At 35.2% G+C, this 22,158-nt stretch overlaps 2 protein-coding genes, 1 long non-coding RNA gene and 2 pseudogenes across 6 annotated transcripts; 3 read left to right on the top strand and 2 right to left on the bottom strand.

Moving 5' to 3' along the window:
• Positions 1 to 601: 601 nt before the first annotated feature.
• On the top strand, positions 602 to 2,991 carry LOC145576462 (mitochondrial inner membrane protease ATP23 pseudogene; annotated as a pseudogene). The gene is made up of 2 exons (XR_014098394.1): positions 602 to 741; positions 2,238 to 2,991. The product of XR_014098394.1 is annotated as a mitochondrial inner membrane protease ATP23 pseudogene (transcript).
• Positions 2,992 to 4,463: 1,472 nt separating this feature from the next.
• Positions 4,464 to 5,845, top strand: LOC145576461 (uncharacterized). Its single transcript, XR_014098393.1, has 2 exons — positions 4,464 to 4,728; positions 5,525 to 5,845. It is a non-coding gene; the product is annotated as an uncharacterized LOC145576461 (long non-coding RNA).
• A 6,007-nt stretch (positions 5,846 to 11,852) lies between these two features.
• LOC145576460 (co-chaperone protein p23-1-like) lies at positions 11,853 to 15,367 on the top strand. Of its 3 annotated transcripts, none has more exons than XM_081634220.1 (6): positions 11,854 to 12,073; positions 13,724 to 13,904; positions 13,987 to 14,140; positions 14,232 to 14,266; positions 14,730 to 14,787; positions 15,043 to 15,367. In XM_081634220.1, the coding sequence occupies exons 1-6, from the start codon at positions 12,069 to 12,071 to the stop codon at positions 15,150 to 15,152; spliced, it is 543 nt and encodes a 180-aa protein (XP_081490346.1). In that variant the 5' UTR covers positions 11,854 to 12,068; the 3' UTR covers positions 15,153 to 15,367. The 3 variants fall into 3 exon arrangements, with proteins under 3 accessions (XP_081490347.1, XP_081490346.1, XP_081490345.1); XM_081634219.1 differs by having other exon boundaries at positions 11,858 to 12,073; positions 15,040 to 15,367; XM_081634221.1 differs by lacking the exon at positions 14,730 to 14,787 and having other exon boundaries at positions 11,853 to 12,073; positions 15,040 to 15,367.
• A 1,101-nt stretch (positions 15,368 to 16,468) lies between these two features.
• LOC145575340 (protein argonaute 2-like) lies at positions 16,469 to 21,073 on the bottom strand (annotated as a pseudogene).
• A 460-nt stretch (positions 21,074 to 21,533) lies between these two features.
• On the bottom strand, positions 21,534 to 22,158 carry LOC145575339 (uncharacterized). The gene has a single exon (XM_081633222.1). It carries the CDS (start codon positions 22,101 to 22,103, stop codon positions 21,534 to 21,536), a length of 570 nt encoding a protein of 189 aa, XP_081489348.1. The 5' UTR covers positions 22,104 to 22,158.

The following is a 22,158-nucleotide window of genomic DNA, read 5'->3' as shown; positions in this document are numbered from 1 at the left end:
AAAAGAGGAAACACGGCGTAACACGGTGTTCCCGAGACATACCTTTCGAAACCCTACCTATACATTCCACAGTCGCGGCCAATTTAAATGCAGTTATTTACCGGAATTGTAGTCGCCTCCATGTCGATGCCCCGCCACCACCTCCTCATCACTTTATCATCCGTGTACAACAATGTGTAAAGCCTAAGAAATTTCAGACAAATTCCTCAAACAGTTCCCCCAGTTGCAAAATCCTGCTCAAGCTTACTGAAGTAGGAAGGGGTGAGCAACGGGGTCATAATTTTCCAGAACGGGATGTCACATTTCGAATATGGCCGTTTAAATGGCTAAGACTAACGGCGTTAGTTTGAAGTTAAGAGCCATGTTTCATTTTGACGACTTTACCCTTACCCAACCTAGCGAAATAACGTGCATACCCTCTTATAAATAGCCATTTAAATGGCTAAGACTAACGGCGTTAGTTTGAAGTTAAGAGTCATGTTTTATTTTGACGACTTTACCCTTACCCAACCTGGCAAAATGACGCGCATACCCTCTTATAAACACAGGTCGTTTATATGGCTTATGAACGAGTATTTTCTCCACTACAGAGTACAATTTTTGTAAATTAACAACACACATTGTGTTTTTCACCTTCTCGGCTCCTCCCGCCTCCCGGTTCTCTTTTCTCCATTGAAGCGACTACTCTGAATTTTCCGTTGGAAGCGAATTGTGAGCTTTCTCTCCTCCATTGAAGCTTAGGTAAGATGTTTTCTCTTAATCAATGAACATCAGTTTCACAATCTAGTATTATTCCTTAATTTAATTCAATCTAGGGTTCTTCTAAGGTGGATCGAATGTTGAACCATGTTTTAGTTACAAGTATAATTTAATCACTGCACAAAGAAGAATTAAATTTGATAATTGAGTCAAATTTGGTTGCTATGATGCTGCAAAACTCTTAAATGTTAAGACTGAATTATGAATTAGGAATTTTTCTCACTGCCTCTGCCAACATACCCTACTCCAGATTTTGTATAACTCCAGATTTTCACTTTATTATGCCAAAATTTAGGATTTGGGTTCAGTTACAATTGTCTTTGCTGAATTGGGTATTCCTCATACTTACTCTTTGACCACTTTGTTTTCAGCATTTACTAAGTTGGGTCAGGTTAATTATGCCTGCCAACTGCTTGATGAAATGCCTCTGAGAAATGTTAAGCCTTAGAATGCTGTAATTATTTGTTTTTCTGAAATTGGGTATGATGATAATGCATTTGACTTGTTTATGAGAATGAATATGTTGGGTGTGAGCCATGACAATTATGCTTTTGCTTGCGTTCTTATTCCTCCTGCCCTGGCTCAGGGATGGGCCTGATAATGAAGTGTGGATTCCCTTGGTTGATGGGGTTTGGGCGAGGCAAGTCTTTTAAAATTACTGATGCTAATTATTTCTGGGGTGGGATAAATGGCTTTAGCTTTGTTAATTAAAGTTGGCAAGGTGAATTTGTTGCCTTAGGTGTGGACGTATGGTGCAACGACAGTTTCAGTTTGATTTGGAGTTTTACGAGGCCAGGGTTTAACTCTTTGGCTTCAACAAAGCTGGGACTCTAGGAGGTTGGATGTTGGAGTTTAGCTGCTGATCTGATTGCTTTGATTTCAGCAAAATTGAAACACATTTAGTTCCTACTTTATATTCGCTTGGTGATCGATACTATAATGTCTTGGTCATAAGATATGATTTTGTCTTTGGTCCTTTGTTATGGAGGGGAAAAATCTAGGTCATCCCAAAGCTAGATTTCTGTCTTTCATGTTAAAAGAAAAAAAAATATTGCTCTGATGCTGTGCTAATTCATTTAATTGATTTGATGTCTCTGGACTACTGCATGTATATAGCTGGAATGCCTGTAACCTGTAAACAATAAATTTCCTTGGTTCTTGCTATGTTTCAAAATATGTTTCTCTCTATATGTAACTATGTTTACGATCTTGAATTGAAGGCCAAATTCTTAAATTAGGGATTGTTTCTTTTTGTCATCCCCATTTTTGATAGGACTTGATGGGTTATTACTTATTTGTTTGCTTCTTGGATGTTTTGCTAGCAATTGCTAATAAGTTTTCAAATTCACTTGCTTCTTACATGACAAGTCAGCAGTAGTGTAGTGCCAAAAGTAAAGGCTTTTTGATGGGTACTAGCACAATTTGTCTGGGAAATATAGAGATTTCATGCCTTATTTATTTAAGTTTTAAAATCGCAGTGGGTGGAAGCCTTAATGGAAGGTGAAGCGGCTGATGCCAAAGGGGGGACCGAAAGCTTTCCATCAACGGTGTATGGTGATGGTGTATCTGTGCAAGAGTGTCAAAAGATGATCCAGAGAAGCTTGCGAACTCCCATGGTGAAATTTCTGATGGAGAATTTGGAAAAATCAGGGTGTAGCATTGGAGATGGCTTCATAAAAGCTGTTGATTGTAAGCGGAAAATTAGTGGTGGTTATGTTCGTGGTGGAGGGATAATGGTATGTAGCAATTATATGAACATGCAAGATGAGGTCAACCAAGTTCTGATTCATGAGCTCATTCATGCTTATGATGATTGTACAGCAAAAAACTTAAATTGGGCTAATTGTGCTCATCATGCTTGTAGTGAGATTCGCGCTGGCCATTTGAGTGGTGATTGCCACTTCAAACGAGAGCTATTGCGTGGCTATATGAAGCTCCGAGGTCATGAACAAGATTGTGTGAAGAGAAGAGTAATGAAATCAGTGATGGCCAATCCTCACTGCTCTGAAACAGCTGCCAAGGATGCAATGGAAGCTGTATGGGAGACTTGTTACAATGATACACGACCCTTCGATAGAGCTCCTTGAGATACACTAGTTTTCTTATAAGTGGCTTATGTGTAATGTTTGAAGCTGGTTGCACAAAATTTTGTTTCCATAACTTTATAACATTTGTTTACTTTTCTCTGAAACAATCTTGATTGTTGCACGACTTTATAGTGGATCTATTTGATAGGCAGTTCAATTCAAAACAATTATACTGGAATTGTACGGGCATGAATCAAACAAATAAATCTGAAATTTGTTTAGCATGATTTCAATCTTTCATCCATTTGCTTCTCTCCTCCCTTCAAATTTCAATGAAACAGAATCTGCAGCTGGTGCCACTTGTGGTCTCACCTCTTTCGGATATGTATCAATAATTTTCTTGTGAAGTGTTTTGTTCTCTTTTGTTATTGAGAATTAACCTTAAAAAAGATCTGTTATTTGTTAGCTTAGCTATACTGAAATACTGAATTTCTTAAGTGACTCAATGAATGGTCTATGAGCTGCATTGTGAAAAAAATAAATAAAAATCCCCTCAGAAACACAGAATTGCTATATGTGACTATGTGAGTAGGGTAGCTAGTTGGTTACAACGGATATGATATGATTCTTGCAACCCATGCTCAGGTCCGATGGCTATCAGGAAATGTGCACTCCTGCAATAGAAAACCCTGGTTTTCACTATTCTGTAGTTCCGTACCATTTGGTATTTATGTTGGTTTATGTAGTACAATAATGGTGTGAAATTACATGTAGCAGTTCCACGTCCCGTGCTCAACAAATTCAGTCTTCAGGTGCTTGATACCCTTGTGGTAGAAAGTGTTCAGGTGCTTGATACCCTTGTGGTAGAAAGAAGTGAAAGTTAAATGATTATTATGATATAGGACAATAGGAGAGCCATCCCCAAAATCTATTTCAAGGGGAGGAAAACGCATTGTCCTGTATAAACCCCACATCAGCCCTACATATGACCGATGAGGGACTCAAGTCTCATACCTTGCAATGTACGGTCCTATAACATTGGTCCCTCCTTAAGGACCAACGTCCTCATTGGTCACGGCTTGCTTCCTCTAGGCCACCAACTCTGAGGTTGGCTCTGATACTATTCATGTAGGACAGTAGGAGAATTATCCCCAAAAGCTAGCTTAAGGAGAGGAGAGCCTATTGTTCTATATAAACCCCACATTAGCCTCTTATATGACCTATATGGGACTTAAGTCTCATACCTTGCAATGGATAAGTCAATTGTCCTATATAAAACCCACATTAGCCCTCATATGACTGATGTGGGACTTAAGTCCCATATTTTGCAATGGACAGTTCTACAACATATTATCAGTACTGCTTAAAATGTTGTGTATTTATCTATGGACAATGTATTTTACCTTTTTTTTAAAAAAAAAATATGTTAATTTGTAATGACCTTTTTTTTTGACATATTAAAGGTAGTACCTGCTGTCTGTTGACAACTTACCTATTGGTAATTTGTTTCGTGAAAAGAGAGAAATAAATTATTTCAATAAAATTATTTAAAGTTAAAATTGTAAATGTCTGTTGAAAACAATTAAAAATTCTTAAATAAATCTGGTCTACAATAACGTGTGTTTAGTAGGTGTGCTACTGTGCTTAATTATTTTGAAATCACACAAGCTACGGTAATAATTTTCACAAAATTTCTTTCTATCACCTTTTTCACCTCTTGCTTTTTCTCTCTCCTATGAACTTCCCAGCTCCATTTTCTCTCTTCAAAGCTCCATTTTCTCTCTCTTCGAAGCTCGCCCATAAGAGTCTTCTCTCTCTGCACTTTCAAGATCTCTTAACTTCTTCGTTAATGGTGAAAATGAGAGGCGGTGGAACGTCTAAGAGGAAAATTTCCCTTCGTTCTTCAACAAATTAAATTGCGATGATGAACAGCATAATCGTGGTAAAATTTCTTATTTTCGAGTTGGTTGTTGAACTTCTTAAGCTTATTATGTCGTTGTTCTTCTTGAATCGAAGCTCTTTTGGAGTTTTTGCTTGAATTTGTATAGTATTAACGATCTAGGGTTTCAATTTGTTCAATTCATATTTGATTTGTATTTAAGTTGAATTTCGTGTTTAATGTTTATACATTAGCTATTTAATTGGTTTTGATTTCGTATATCATAATTTTTTTCTCTCGTATTTGGTTTAATTTAGAGATCTTTGATATCAATATGTATCTCAACAAATAACGACTCGTGTTTTAGTCAAAATGCCAATTAGTTGAAATAAAGTAACTATGATTCAGAAAAGGTTACTATAATTGGAAAAGGGTGTTTTGCTTAATTACAATCAGGTCGATCACTGTGTGAATAAAAAAATCACCATATGTTACAGTATCTTCCTAATTTTGTGAGATATGATAACTCTTTAAGTAAAATAGGGTTAATATATAGATGGAAAAAAAGTTGTTCAATTTATTTAGGAGTCATTATACTCCAGAACTATTATTCACTTAGCTATACGTTTATATTGACTAGTGTTCATTGGTCATGCTAAAGTTGGCCTTTTATAATTGAATCCTTGTTAGCACTATGAGATTCTCTCTCAGATGGATGGTCAAGGGGAAGGGCAGAGCATTTGTATATAGGTTTACTTTATCAAGTTGGTGAGAGTATATGACTTGATTAATATCTTACCATATTATTAAGACTGATATGTTTAGCTTATTTGAGACCTACTTTAAACTATACTTGCAGAGTTATAATTAGAAGATGAGCTGAATTCAAGTACAGAGTTTCGACATGGAAACCACAAAGCTATTATAGTCTTATTTGGTACGACTTAATTCTACTACGTCTCACTTGAAATCAAGGGATTTTGTTTCTTCCTGTATGATTAGTCGTGCCAAGCGCCAACTTGTCATGTTGTAGGCTAGCAGCTACAAATTGTTTTTAAGCCATATGGGCATGATAAGTGACAATGGTGTGTGTTGGGTTGATTTACTTTGTTTTATTTCTGCTTAGTTTGATTTTAATTGTAGTACAGTATATGCTTTAATGTTTTATACTTTTATGAGATTTGTCGTGTTATATCTTGTTCTTTTGGAAAATTAGTGAAAATTGATTTTTAACTATAAAGCTTATTAGCTCAATTGGTAGAGCAGTGTGCAAATGCATAATGATATAGGTTCGAATCCTACATATGCTATGTAAAGATAAATACAATAATATGTTGTAAAAATACGATAACTATATATGACTATAGTTAAATAAGGGTCACTATATGCATGTCTAAATATGGATTGATAATATTTTTAAATAAGGGTCACTATATATTTAAATAAGGTCACTATATTTAAATAAAGGTCATTATGTATAACTAAGACTATATTTAAATAAGAGTCACTGACTCACTGTATACATGTATAAATATGGGTCACTATATATTTTAGTAAGGGTCACTATATATTTTAATAAGGGTCACTATGTTTAAATAAATGTCACTATATATAACCATGACCATATTTAAATAAGGGTCACTATCTATATAAGAGGTCACTATATATTTAAATAAGGGTCACAAGTCACAACACAATTGAGAACAATGACAACACTTTCTCAGAACTCAAAAGCTCATCACTCACGTCTGTTACATTATTGATTCTTTCACAATAACAGTCCTTTCAATTTTCAAACTCATCATATACGAAACACAATTAATTAGCTATGCATAGTGATCCTTAAGGTAATATAGCAACGTTAATGTTAAAATAGCCATAGAGACTTTTATTAGATTTATAATACTCCGTAGCTTTAATAGTAAAATTAGATCAATTACACAAATGTCTATCATCTTTCTCAGAAAAAAAAATAAAAAGTTGAATCAAATCATCAAGACCACAAAACAATATGTTGAATATCGTCATCCTAAATCTAATTGGATCAACCAAACACAATCAAATAGCATTCGATCACCATCAGTTACAGTAGAAATATCACTCAATTGAAGATTATCGTTATTCGATCCTCTGGGTCATCTTCTTCAAAATCATCAACGTCATAGTGTTCGGGTCCATTGTTTTTGAGATCTTCAATTGTAATTTGCGAATAATCTGAAATATATTGAATATAATCCATACTATTTACTCGATTTTTTTTGGCCAAAGCAAATCAAATTAAAAGCGTAATTGATACCTTTATTGTAATTTGTGTTGATTCAAATTCACGAATTGTTTTGTTGAGATTGATAGCAACAGAAAATTGTTGTTCCATTGATGAATTCAGCAATTCGTGAATTAATTTGTTGAGATCGATTCTTCCATTGATGAATTTTGCAGCTTTAGTGTGCTATGTTTTTCGTATAGGGGTTTATTTTTGGGTGGGAACAAGGTGGGTTGTTTGTATATGGACTGAGAAGTAAAACGGGTTGTCTGTGTTGTTGCTTGCTCGTGAGACCATAAGGTCAACAATAATTTATTGTGGACCAAGTCCACGCAAGATCTTTTAGAAAATAATAGGGCCTAATTTAGAATAATATTTTTTTATTATTATTATTTATAGAAAACTAACTCAAAATAAGTTAAGCAAAACAAGCATTCGTAACGTACTTAGGGGTGAAAGTTCGGTTTTCGGTTTGGTTTTTTGCCCAAACCGAAACCGAACCACTCTAGAAACCACACCGCTGCACTTTACTTTAAAAACCGAACCAAACCAAACCATTATTATTTTAGTGTCATAAAAAAAAAACGAACCAAACCGAATTTTCATATCAAGTACCATAAACATCAAATTTTGCAAAAAAAAACCGAATCAAACCACACCAATCAAAACCGAACCAAACAAAACCAAACCAAACCAATTCATACAAACATAATTAAACAAGTTTTCTAACATGATAAGAAAAAATTGGAATAAAAAGCACCGAAATATCAGAAAAAATTGGACATAAATTAGAAGTTTAGCATAAATTAGTAGAAAAAAAAAAACTCAAACCAAATTAAAAGAATGAAAAAGAGGACATACCTCACATTCCATCAAAAAAATATCGAATTTGGCTTTTAAAGGTCAAATTCGACCCTAGAGTTTTCATGGTCGAATTTGACATGAAAAACCTTTAGTTGATGGTGTTCTAAATCAAAACTTCGAATTTAGTTGACGGTGTTCATAGATGGTGAAGGGGGGCGAATTTGAAAGCAAATTCATGATGTGTTCATTAATGGTGGCGAGGAGAAAGACAAGAAAAAGATTGATGGTGTTCGTAGATAGTGAAGGCGTGAAGCGAAGAAGAGGAGAGGAGAGAGAATGGACGGAATCTGCAAGAGGAGAAGATCAGAAGAGGAAAGGAGAGTGAAAGGGTGGAGAGAGAGAGAGAGAGGCTGAGAGTGTTAGGGTTTTTTTTTTTTTTTTTTTTTGTATTATATACCTAGGGTAATTTAGAGTTGGGCTAGGGTTTAATTGGATTGGGCCTATATTTCAGTGTGGTTTAGTTTTGTTCGATTTATCATTTTCTCAAACCGAAACCGAACCACACACCGAATTTTTTTTTTAAAACCGAAACCGAACCACTTCTGAAAAAAAAACCGAACCAAATTTCTTATTCGGTTCGGTTTTCGATTTGGTTCGATTTTAAACCGAGTTTGTTTCACCCCTAAACGTACTCAAATGTTAAGGGTGTGCATGATGCCAGGACTTGAATCAAACAAGAATGGACAGTACCAAGACCGAGAGTTCCAATTTGATCTTCAATCCTCGAAAAAACATAGTTTTAATTTCGACATATGTAAACCTAAATAATGTCTAGTTCAAATTGGTGACATAATATCTTTTAAAACAATGAAATTCATAATGAATAATTTTCGAAGCTTATAGTTTAGGTGATAAGTTGTTTAATAAATAAACGGATGTGATTCGCAACACTACATCTTTTTTGTTCTCTTATTGTATGTGAGACACATGTATTTGAATCCTAATTTTTTTTTATTGGATAAAATGATTTATCAAAATAATACATTGATAAATTATGTTCAAGAATTCTTCTCTGTCAAGCTATTCAATACTAACGGCCACATACATATATTATAGCCTAGGTATACTTGGAGGCCAAGGCCAAGATATACCACAATATTCTGCAATATCTTTCACAATATACAATATTATCATATATAACAAAATATATTCACCAATATCCCATAATATCTCAATACCCCCCTTAAGTTGGAGCGTACGGATCTCGGACACCCAACTTGTGTAGTAAATTTCGAATTTATCTTTTCCCAAAGCCTTTGTAAAAATGTCGGCCAGTTGAACATTTGTAGACACATATGCCGGCTTGATAGTACCATCAGTAATCGCATCTCTCACAAAATGACAGTCGGCTTCAATATGTTTCGTCCGCTCATGAAAAACTGGGTTCTGCGCTATGTATAGTGCCGATTGACTATCACAATAAAGGTGCATCCCATTCTCATGATAAACACCTAAGTCACAAAGAATTCGTTTCAACCATTTTAATTCACAAGTCACTGCAGTCATCGAACGGTATTTCTGCCTCTGCTGAAAAAAGAGAAATAGTCGGTTGCTTTTTTGGTTTTCTATGACACTGGAGACAAACCAAGAAGCACAAACCAACCACTTAAAGATCGCCTGGAAAGTGGACCACCTGCCCAATCTGAATCACACATCCTTCTAATTGTAAAGCACTATCGGATCTCAATAAAATTTCCTGTCCCGGGCTCTTCTTCAAATATCTAACAACTCGCAGAGCTGCTTCCCAATGATCAATTCTGGGATTTTGCATAAATTGTGATAAGATATGCACAGAGTATGCTAAATCTGGTCTAGTAAGAGACAAATAAATTAGTCAGCCTATGAGCCGTCGATATTTCTCTACATCGCGGAAAAACTCACCCTGTGCCAAAGTCAACCCGTGATTTTGTTCCATAGGGAACTCTACAGGCTTGGCATCTGGTAAACCGGCCTCTGCAATGATATCCAATGCATATTTCCTCTGACAAATAAAAATTCTCTGTGCATTCCGGGCTACCTCTAGTCCCAAAAAATACTTCAACTCTCCAAGATCTTTCATTTTAAGGCAATTTCCCATATATGATTTAAAATTAAGCATAACAGATTTATTGTTGCCTGCAATAATTAAATCATCTACATATACCAACACATTGAGTTGCATTTTACCCTTTTTCAGAGTAAATAAGGAATAATCATAATATGACTGCTTAAAGCCATTAGTTTTCAATGTTGTAGCTAGCTTTGCAAATAGCATCTGGAGCTTGTTTAAGGCCATACAATGATTTCTTCATCCTACAAACTTTTTCAGAATTATTTTTCTCAAAACCAGGGGGAATTTTTATATACACCTCTTCTTCCAAATCTCCATGGAGAAACGCATTATGAACGTCCAATTTTTCACCGCCGCTACTGCAAGAAATGTTCGAACTGTCACCATTTTTGCTACCGGAGCAAATGTCTCATTGTAGTCGAATCCTTCAACCTGATGATGAAAAAAATGACTAATCTTGCTTTCAACCTCTGCAAATTTCCATGCTCATCATATTTTTCTTTGTACACCCACTTGCTCCCGAGTACCTTTTTACCAGGTGGTAATTTCTCTAGCACCCTGCCCTGTTCTTCTAGAGCATGTATCTCATCTGCCATTGCCTTTCTCCAACCCTCGTGTTTCATGGCCTCCCTGAAACTTTTGGGTTCATGTCCTCCTGTAATAGCTGCAATATATTTTCTATGTTTCACAGAAAATCAGCAAGAATCAACATAATGTGTTATTGGATAAACAGTACCTGAGGAAGTTGGCTCGAGTGAACTGAGAGATGTAGATGGACTTTTATTTCGTATGGTGTGAGTCACAAAATCACGAAGTTTAGTAGACGGGAACAACATTATAAAAATGATTCTTGTTAGATTCGTTTCATTATGAACTTTTCAAATATGTAATTTTCATAACTTTTTGTAATAAGAAATTAATGATATTTAGCAATAAGTATAAATAATTAACAGTTCTGATCTGGTTTGATATAAATGTTCTGAATTTATTAAGGAATATGTAATAAATACCTGAAATAAGTTGAAGAGAACATGTGTACTTTTTACTTATTTCAGAAAAAATAAGTTTAGATCAGATCATAAAATTTAAGTTCAGATCAGATCATCGTTTTATGTGCAATTTTTTATCGCTAAATATCTTTAATTTTGTAATAAAAAATTATGAAAATTACATATTAATAAAATACACATTATTACAAATATAATAAGATCGCACTTGAAATATTAATTTCTTATAGATTATCGTATAATTAAGGTCAAAGTTTAGTCAAATCGGACAATCAGATCAATTCATATAAGCAAAAATAAGGTGAATCAAACAAGCCTAAGTAATAGTATCAAGTTGAATAAAATTCCTTAATCTACTAAATGGATAATTTCGATCTTTTCCAACCTAATCCGACCCGATTTATGGCATATGTATAGAATTACTATAGACCCCTCATTCAAATGACTTACTGGTTGCACGAATTAAGTAACCATTATTTGTTTAAATAGTTGTCAAATTTATATTCGGAAAAAAAAATCATAATCTCATTAATTAATTTTGAAAGAAGCACTGTATTTATTTAGTTTTGGAATATAGGAGAAAAAAAAGTGGATGATGTAAAAAATAGTTTAGGCAGAAAATTTTTTAATAAGAAATTGACATGTGTCGTCCCTTAATGATATCAGCATATTTTGTTTTGATAATAGTTAATAGATTTTCACGCTTATAATTTTTGAATTTAGATTTTCTTAGAAAGATAAAATAATTTTGAAAAGATAAAAAAATTAGAAAGAAAATATAATATGATGTCATAAGCAATTTTAGAGGGAAAATTTTCAATGATAAATGACACCTGTACAAAGATGAGGTTAGCGATTTTTACTTTAATTTAATAATAGTTAAGATAGATATATAGATAAACCCCTCATTTATATGAGTTACAAGTGGCCCAACTATTAGTCTACAACTAACTTTTGGAACCCAAAAATTAAAAAAGAACACAGAGAAAGAAAGAAGCATGGTATTTGAAAGGTTTTTCTGGAACATTCCAGCATTCTCTGTACAACTAAGCAGAAAACCAAGCATTTTCCAGAACACACCACTTTAAATAATTAAACCCCTTTCACTTCTCATCTTCCACTGTTGTTGAATCATTTCTCTCGCTTTGTTTATCCTCTGAATTTTCTTAACATTTTATTTTCCGTTTTTCATAGTTTTCAAGTCTCTGTTTCTGCAACAATGAGGTAATTAATTGCCTTTTTTTTTTAAAAAAAAATTTCTAATTTTCACTATTGTCTTTATTCATGTTAAATATGCATGAATTTCTTCTTGTTATTTTTTTTTGTTGAATCATTATTGCTGAGTGGTGCTTTATTTTCTAGAAAGGGCAGTAAAATAAAAAAAAATAACCCAATTACTGCATATTACAAATGTTGTTAGACTCTAAACAAGTGCTTTTAATGTAAAACAATTTCCAATGAAGATTTCTTTGTTTACTTTACTAGAAAAATTGTAGAGGAAAGTTAAAGTAGAGTAAAGCACAGAAATTTTTTGTATAATTTTGTTTGAAAATCGAAACTATTTTCTTTCAAAATAAATGGAGCCTTAGTGAAGTTATAATGGTGGAAATGATTATGTTAAAGCAATTGTGAGCTTTGTGACTTAAGAATTATTAACATTTATTCAGAAATTTTTTGTGAAAAAATGGACTTACTGAATTTCCTGTTCTAAGTTGATTAAAATTTAGAGAATTATATTATGGCTAGTTTGTTAAGTCATAACTTGTGAAGTACTGAAGTATATGATAGTGTTATATGTTTGTATGTACTTTTGTAAGAACAACCCGCTTTCATTACCATGTTAAACTTCATTCCGATCTTGTATTGACGTGAGATTTTGTTATTAAAATTAAGTATGAAATTAATTCCATTACCATCATTATAATTATTTACCAAGCGAACCATTAAGGATTTGATGCAAATTATCCCAAGATTACCATTTTTATTTGGTTTGTACACTTTAATATGATTGCGATAGTGATGGTTGTTTGATTAGAATTGATAGGGTGATAAGAATTAAAAATTGGATACCTTATACCGGACCTTAAATGAGTATAGATCTTATATATGTTTGGTCTAATCATGTGTTTAAATGAAGCGTTGAGCATATTAGGCTCATTCTAATCACCTTGGGTTCTCTTTTAAGAAATATTTTTGTAAAAATTTATAGACAAGAATAATACAACATTAATTTTTCCTATACATCTTATTGGAAAAAGGTTGGTCTACTCTTTGTGTTTATTATCCATTACTTATATAGTATGGAGTATTTCATATACTCATCTTACTCTTATATTATTTTTTTAGTTTTCCTAGTTTTTAGTATATGCTTAGAAGTTAGGTGGTAAAAATTAGGGTAAAAATATTATAGGATTTTTTTTTGTAGAGGTTCCTTACGCACTGTAGGGGCCCGCGCGGGGGGTGGGGGGTAGGGGGGGAGGCCTTCGTTTAGTGTTGTAGGCGGTAACAATGTACATGGTATGGTCCAAAGATTCCTTAAGGAGGGTTAATATAGTGGCCGAATGTATCTTATTTAGTCAATAGCCTATGACTTTTCCTTGTAGTCTTCTTTACTCTAAATTTAAGCTTCTACAATACTTTGTATAAGATAAAAATTTGTATCATTTAAAGGTTGTCTGCAGTTGTCACCTTTGAAGGAATACTTTTGTGGGTTGCGTGTGTGTGCGTGTTGGGGGGGGGGGGGGGGGGGTAGTGTGAAATGTTGTAGGTCATTCTATTGCATCTGACTTCAATGCCGTGCTTAATCTCTGGCACTAATAATGTCAAAACTTTGACAAGCTCTAAAGATGCTAACATGTTTCATAATGTTTGTAGTCGACACCCAACTGTCAAGTGGGCTCAGACGTCTGACAAGATCTATATAACTGTTGAGTTACCTGATGCCAAAGATGTAAAGCTGAAGCTTGAGCCTGATGGAAAGTTCTTCTTTTCAGCTATGAAAGATGGCAATCCTTATGAGGTTGACATTGAGTTGTTGGATAAGATCAATGTAGAGGTATGTTATTTAGCGAGGCTTGTGCTATACTAACAGTGGAATACTGGTGTAGCTGACTCCGGCTTGTAAATTTCGATTTCAGGAGAGCAAATATAACATTGGGTTGAGGCAAATTGTGTATGTTATTCAAAAAGCAGAGAAGAAATGGTGGAGCAGGCTCTTAAAAGAAGAAGGGAAGCCACCGGTTTTCCTCAAGGTTGACTGGGATAAATGGGTTGATGAAGATGAGGAGAATGGTAAGCTTTGTTATTTACTCTAAGCTAATTGTATTACTTGGTATATCTTTAATTCTAATACTCATGGAAACATTTTGTATCTTTGCAACAGAGAAGAGTTTTGACTTCGGTGACATGGATTTCTCGGTAAGTTTTCATGTGTTTAAAGTGTTTCAGTTGTTGCTGTTATTTGTATTTGAAGTCTTATGGAGTGAAATATTAGAAAAATATCTAAACATGGCTCAGAATGTTATAATGCTGTTACATTTGATTAGTAATAGAGAGAATTTCTGCATCATGAATTTTAAGTGCTGCTTTCTAGGTGACAGTTGACAATAAAATTTATGCCTGTTTTTGTTCTTTCATTTCCTTTCTTATGTGGTGTATTTGAAATTGTTGTTGTTGCTGTTGATATTTTCCACTGCTTTGAACTCTCATATAAAAATTTTCCTTCTTATGTGCTAATTTACTGTTTTTTTTTTCAGTAGCTTTTCGAATGCTCTATTGACTTGTATTCTGTCAGACAAGTTATATTTTGCATGAATTAGTTAGTCCATGTAATTGTGGAGTTATAAGTCTATGATTGCTGATAAAAATCGATATTGTGCAGAAATTAGGCGTGGGTGGGGATGATGATTTTGATATGGATGATACAATGGACGAAGAAGGTTAGCATTGGAAGATGGCTTGAACAATTTCTCGGTCATCTTATCAACTTTAATTGATCAATTTGTGGTGTTTTTTCTTGTTTTTCTGCAAATTGTGAAGTTTTGGTGAATTACATGCATGCCCTTGTGTTGCTTTCTGTTTATTTGAACTCTGTATATATGCTTATATATATAGAGTAAGAAGGTGCTTTTTTTTGTCAAGTTAGTAATGATCTTTTGATATGGTAATTGACATTTTTGCATAACATATAGAAGAACCAAAAGAAAGTGAAGAAGCGGGGAAAGATGAATCTGTGGAAGCTGTCGCAATGGATAAAGCAAAGGAAGAACCCGTGGAAACAATGGCTGAAGATGCTAAGGCTTGACTGCATTAGAAACCAGTAGATGCATCTATGTAGATTAACTCTTTATTTTTATTTTTTAGTTTTTGGCGTATAATGGAAAAGAACCTAGGTATTGTTCATGTATGTTTTAATGTCTGTGTAAGAACTGTCAAAGACGACGATGTTATCTGTTGGAGATGGAATTTGAACATAGAACAGATTTTGGAAATACAATTATGTCTACACCATTTGACAAAAGATTGATTTTGTGCTGCCATTACTAGTTCTGTTGATGAAAATACCCTTGAAATTATAAAATTCTGTTTTTCAAGCTTATTGAGACAATGGAAACCCTCTTTCTCAACAATGGGAGACACATGAGAATGAAAGGACTTGGTTTTTAACTGATATAATCTTGCTCAAATGAACTTGTTGCTCCGTATTTTGTCAAGCTTTACTTGTTTTTGTAATTTTGTCCAGCTTATTGTTAATTAAATACAGTATTTGTTTAGAACAACAAGGGTGGTTTCCATTTCTTGCTGTGGGCAAAACTGAATGCTGAAGCTGGGATGAGTCGAATATATCCTAGAAATCACTAATAATCTGCTAAGACATAGCTGCTAGCCTGCAAGTGCCCTTAAATCGAACGGTGTTAATACTATTAATGTTGAAACAAGGGGAGAGTGGTTAAGCAAAATGGTTTCTTCCCCTGGGTAGTCAGATTGAGTTCAGACTGCTGTCATCTGAAACTAATTCACAATAACTCAATGAGCCAGTATTTTATCTAGGCCTAAAAAAGACGTAGCGAGCAAATACATTGTACAAAAACTATATGTGATTTGCTTCTGGCCTTCGGTACCTGTAACTCTGCAAGTATAACCTCTCTCTAGAACAAGGAGATACACTAAGGAAGTGGCATAGGTTAATCTCGAAGATAACCATCAATTCAAAGCGACTTACATCCTATGCTTTGTTTGGATAACAAGGTAGAAGGTTGAAGAACAGGAGACTAGGAGAGAAAGAGGAGAAACGCCAACTTTACTTTCCCTCCAATTTTAAGGAAATGATGATGTTTATTCAAATAAAGAAGGTTATTTCCCACCCTTTGTCCAAATATATTGTGAGTCCATAAATAAACAAAGAAAGCTTATTAGCTGTTCATCATGCTTCAAGCATTTCTGCAATTATGTCAGAAGTTAATCACATTATATTTATATTCTAACCAAACTCGAAAACTAATTTTGTGACATTATTTAATATAAGTGCAGAGACACAACAGCAAGCTAGTCCTTCACAGTAACAAAAACAACCTGCGATTATCCATAATAACGCACATTATAAACACAAATACCAGATAACATACTATTAAAGCTTCACCTTGTTCACAAGAGCCTTAACACAAATATAGGCTACCCAAAATAGACATCAAACTTAGTTCAAACACACATTATAAAGTTTTAACAGATACTTGGACATCTATCCTTATTATTAAACACACCAAAGCTTAAGAGTATTAGATTCACGCACAAACGCAACCTAAAGGTGCATGAGGCCAACACCCTTAGAAGCATGAACTGTGCGAGACTTCCTTGACCAATCCATGGAGCGGAAGTGTAGCATAGGAGAAACTAAGCCCGATCAGATGAAATACATGAAGTTTTTTATGTGAGAGTGAGCTGGATTTTCAACAGGCGGTGATTCTCCTGAACTACGCTGCGCTTCATAATACTCTCGTCCTCTGAAGGCTAACCGATCAGCATAGTAGATTGGAGGAACCAGTGAAACAGGCTTAGAACACTTAGCAAAGGTGAAGCACAGGTGATATATGAACTGCTGCAACTTCTCAGGAGAAAATTTGTGCTCATCCCACAGGACATGGTAGTGAGTTGGTTTGCTGGTACCCATGCTCCCATAGTGACTGCAGAGATAGAAATCAAACTGTGATGGATGAACAATACCTGTATCCACCACCGTGCCAGGACGTATGTTATTTTTATCATCACTTTGGGCCGCTGCTGGAAATAAGCGTGTCAGGTGCCTTTTCCGAGCAACAATAAGTGTTATGGTAGGGTGGTAATCTATTTTCTGCAATTCATCCTTCAGATCCTGAAGCTCTTTATTGAGTACCATATCAAACTGCCCTTCACTGACACCATCACGAAATATCACAAGTTTCTTTGGTTTGACTGTGTTTACGTTTTCATAACATTTTATCAGCTCTAGACATATAGATCCAAACCTTTCAATTTCCTCCAGACGATGTTCCTGATAGCATATTCTGGGAATATATTTGTTTGCAGCTGGCCAATTCATTGAAGCAACAGCAGCAGCTACTGATTTATTCGAGGAATCCGAGGGAGCTGGGTGATTAACATCAGCACCAATAAGCATCACATGGTCTGCAGCTTCACCAAATAAAGAAGGTTGATCATTAAGCTCAACAGTGCTACCCCCCAGCTTAGCATTTATCTTTATGCCAAGATTAGCCAGGTACTGGTCCTGCCCTCTTTTTGCCATCTCAAAAAGGCAACACTGGGTAAGAACTCCTATCATTGTCTCAGAAACCCACTTAATGATCCTATAACCATCATGCTTACGCGCCATCACACATAATACAAGCTGCAGGTTACTTTCATTAGTTTTGTGTGCCTCACGCTGAACCTGTTCCAGAACACGAGTTACTGAGTCTGTGCTTTCCAATTCATCCATGCTAGCCTGTATAGTACACAGAGGATCCTCCATATGCAACCCTAGTGCCTTGCAACGTCTAATAAGATTCTGAACAAAGCACGTCACCGCATATTCTTCCCGAGAATTCCGAAGGTTGAATACCACAACAGCCCAGTGCTTAAGGGATGTGCCTTCAACGACTAAATTTTTAACAAGATCCACTGGCATTTCTCTTTGTCCACATGTATAGCTCTTACATAGCCATCTAGATTTCTCAACTTCAATTTTGGCGGCTCCAGTACCCCCAAAGTCGACTGTTGTCATGCTTGTTGTGACATCAATTCCAAAATTTATTCTAATTTCACTCCTATAAAAATACAGAGAATCATGTCAAAAATAGCATTCATAAAAATGATACAATAAATTTGACTACCCAAAATAAATTTTTTGCATTGGAATAAAGTAGCATTGGCAAGACAACAAGTACATTGGTTATTAAATAATGCAATATAAAAACAGCCCAACAAATGCTCTTTCCGATTTTTGAATACCTTTTCGTAGCAGAGCCAACTTTCAGAGATAGAGGGAGCATTATATAAAATTCAGACAGTAGTGCACATATCCTGTATGTGGGTGCCTCATATGACTAGCATAATCTCTTATCATCGCAAACAAACATGATTAAAATAAGCATTTCATCACATAATGTCCATCTTCGTATCAGAATGTAGGTTCTAAACTTCTCATCAGTTGCATTTCTAAATTTAGTGTTTGACACTCACAGGAGACAGGACACAGTGTCCTAGACACATGCTTGATACCTTCAACCATTAAAGTATTTCAGAAGAAAAAAAAAACTGTTGATAAAATATTACAGAAGTAAGAAGACTAAAACCTTATAGATGGATTGTTACCTATAATTCTAATAATTGTTCACTAAAAAACCTGTAAACAAGTGTGTCAACCAATCAAGAAAAGCACACAGAATAAATGACAGCAGCAAATAGGGATCAGCAAAGTAAATAATCATGTATAATACTCCTACCATTTCTTTTTGTTGTTCTTGCTCTCGCTCTCATTTTAAAGTTCATTGCAAATGGAAGGTAATATTGTGTAAATAAATATTCTCTCCGTCACACAAAAGTTTCCCATTAAGACTAATACAACAACATTTATCTAGATAACATTTGTTGTTTATATTTTCATTTTACATGTCAGTAATAAATAGTGCCAAAAGTCATAGCGAAACTAAAAAGCTCCAGGTACATGTTTCATTTCTCAATGTGATCAATATTTTATATAACATGCATTTCAATATATTCAAGCTTAACTGTGTGCATAACAGACTACGAAAAATGTGAAACAAAAACCATATAGGAGTAACTGCATTAAACAAGGATTATAGCAACATACTCAAGAAGTCCATGCTTTTGTTCTACCATGGTGTCGATTTTACTTTTCCTTTCCCCAGGAAGTAAAACTGACATTTTCTTCAAGTCATGATCAGCTTGTTTGTCCTGTTTGGACAGTTTATCCTTAGGAAACCTCTGGCCTTCAACCAATTCGCAGAGCTCTATGGGAACATAATTTACTCTTTTGCCTTTCCCAAATATTAGGCAGGGTAAGTTCTCATGCTCTATGACTGCCTTACCTTTATGCTTTTCCCTATAATCTTTATCATACTTTTCCCGAAAATATTCAAGAACACTTACAGGTCTTGTAGGTTGCTGACCGCCAGGAGTTCCAACAGTGAAGGTAGTTTCACGGGCACTTTTGTCTGTCAACCCATTTACAACATATATTGATTTATCAGAACGATGGGTCACTCTAACTTTAAGACTTTTCAATGCCTCCTCAATTTCCTTCCCATTTCTACGGAATGTGTTAGGGCCGTTAACACTATCAAACTTCCAGTGACGAAAGTGCTTCGAAAGATATTCTAGTACGTCAATTGAATTATGAAATGCCATAATTGAGTAATCGAAGCATAATGCTAAGCCTTTTGAAGTTAGCTTCAGACTCTGCTGAAACCCATCTGATGGTACTACAACTCCACACCCAAGAGGGTCCTTTGGTTTTTTTTCGTAAAAGCTTTTGCCAATGCTGATCATTTTCCTCCTGGAATTCTCCTTCATGACAACATCCAACCCTTGCAATACTTCACGGGGAAGCTGCGGTTGATTTCCACCAAGATAAGCATTCAATCTAAATAGCTGCAGCTCATTCACAAGCTTGATACTGAGCTTGTATTTGCTGCCCCTCCCGCCATCCTCATGAGAAAGCTCCACTGTATAATTTCCAACTAGCGATGTAGCTGCAGCTGTACTGTATACGTTCTTCTTGCCATCAAAACCATACTTTTCTATGAGATCTGGTTTTTCTGTTTTAAAGAACTTTTCGATAATCAAACTCAGAATAGCCTTTGGTATCTTCACAGGGGAGGCACTGGTAGATGTGACTTCAGGCTTGACATCAATATCATAGTGTTGAATCACAATATTTGAATCAAATTTGACTTCAAAATGATTGGCGAGAAGTTTCACATTGCTTTCCTTTTGTGAGCTACCATTTTCAGGTCGTTTGATAGGCACTTTATCTCCACGATCAGAAGCTCCTTTCGACTCTGACGACTTCTTCCCTGAAGCAATATGATTGATTGAGAATGAAAAACGTATTAACACACTACATTATGAAGCAAAACAAAGCAAGAAAAAAAATAATGGACTGTAAGGCACATGCTCTTTGATTCAGAACATTAACAACCACATTACATAAACCAATTGTCTTCATTTCTTGAATTCTCACAACAATTAGATGCCACACAACTTATATATTGCAATCGAAGAAGAACAAATAAGTCATACCATCAAGAACAACAGCATCTGTAGAATAGTGTAATTACTACTTTTCAGCCAATTTAATCATCATACATAAAACCATAACTGACTACCAAAATAATATAAATCCCATTTTAAAAAAACCCTTAAACTATGTTAACTCACGAAACAGGCTTGTTAAACATCTCACGAAAAGGAGGAGAGTCTAGCCACATACAACCCCGGCAGTTAAAGCTAATTTAAGCCGATGAGGCTAGGCTAATCGTACATTTTTACACTTAGTATCAAGAATTATGCATAAAACACGAAGTAAGAGTTTGAGAAACAGAGGATCTAAGAAGCTAAATGCAATCAACAAAACATATACAACGAATTTCAAAGCAAATAATCCATATACTACTATTCACAAATCACATATCAATATTGTTAAAAATCACCCAGATGATCAACATTCATATTCGTACAAGGTAATAACAACTAATATTCAACCCAAACATCACCAAACGAAAGCAGAAAATCAATCCAACGAAATTTCCAGACAATTTATCAGCATTATATGGTAAATAATGAATAACGATGAAATTATAACATTATTAATTTATTATTATTATATGTTTAATGCAAATCATATAATATCAACAAAACATGTACGATGAATATTTTTCACAAATAATCCATATAAAATTCACAAAATCACACATCAATATTGTTGAAAATCATCCAGATGATCAAAATTCAAATTCGTATAAGATAATAATGGAACTAACTAAAATTCAACCCAAACAACACCATAACAAAAGCAGAAAATCAATCAGACAAAAATTCCAGACAATTTATCAATATTATATGGTAAATAACGCAAATAACGACGACATTATAACATTATTATTAAAATTTCTGTGAATTATAACAACGTTTAAAGAGATATACCAGAACCAGTACCAGGATCAGGAACAAACTTAGCACATTCTCGCAATTTAACAGCAAAAGCATCACCAACATACGCTAGTTGCTTGTTAGAAGAAGAAGAACCCTCGCCAGAATACCTCCTACGAGGCCCCATACTACCACCACTCGCCCGCTGCTGCTGCTGCTGCGGCGGCGGTGGCTGCTGGCAGTACTGCTGCCTCTGCTGCTGCTGCTGGTAATGCGGCGGTTGCTGCGGCCACTGCTGCTGGTAATACGGCGGTTGTTGCGGCCACTGCTGCTGCTGTTGCTGTGGCCGCGGTTGCTGAGGCAGGTGATGCAGGAACTGTGGCCGCGGTTGCTGAGGCTGCTGGTAATGTTGATTAGCACCACCACGACCAAACCCGCCTCTTCCGCCATGAGTAGCGCCTCTGCCTATTCCGCCATGACTACCAGCACCTCCGTCAGTTCCGCCATAGCCAGCACCTCTTCCACCACTACCACGGCCGCCGCCACCTTGAGCACCACCGCCATCTCCTCTTCCACCACGACCACGTCCTCTTCCATAACCACCTTCCATTTTTGTTTTTTTTACACAAACTTTTTTTTTTTGTTTTTTTGGTTTTGAGAAAATT

Source organism: Chenopodium album, chromosome 13, assembly GCF_948465745.1.
Source record: "Chenopodium album chromosome 13, dcCheAlbu1.1, whole genome shotgun sequence".
Classification (NCBI taxonomy): domain Eukaryota; kingdom Viridiplantae; phylum Streptophyta; class Magnoliopsida; order Caryophyllales; family Amaranthaceae; genus Chenopodium; species Chenopodium album.
Note: the sequence above shows the minus strand (reverse complement) of the source record. Positions and strands in the feature narration are given on the sequence as shown.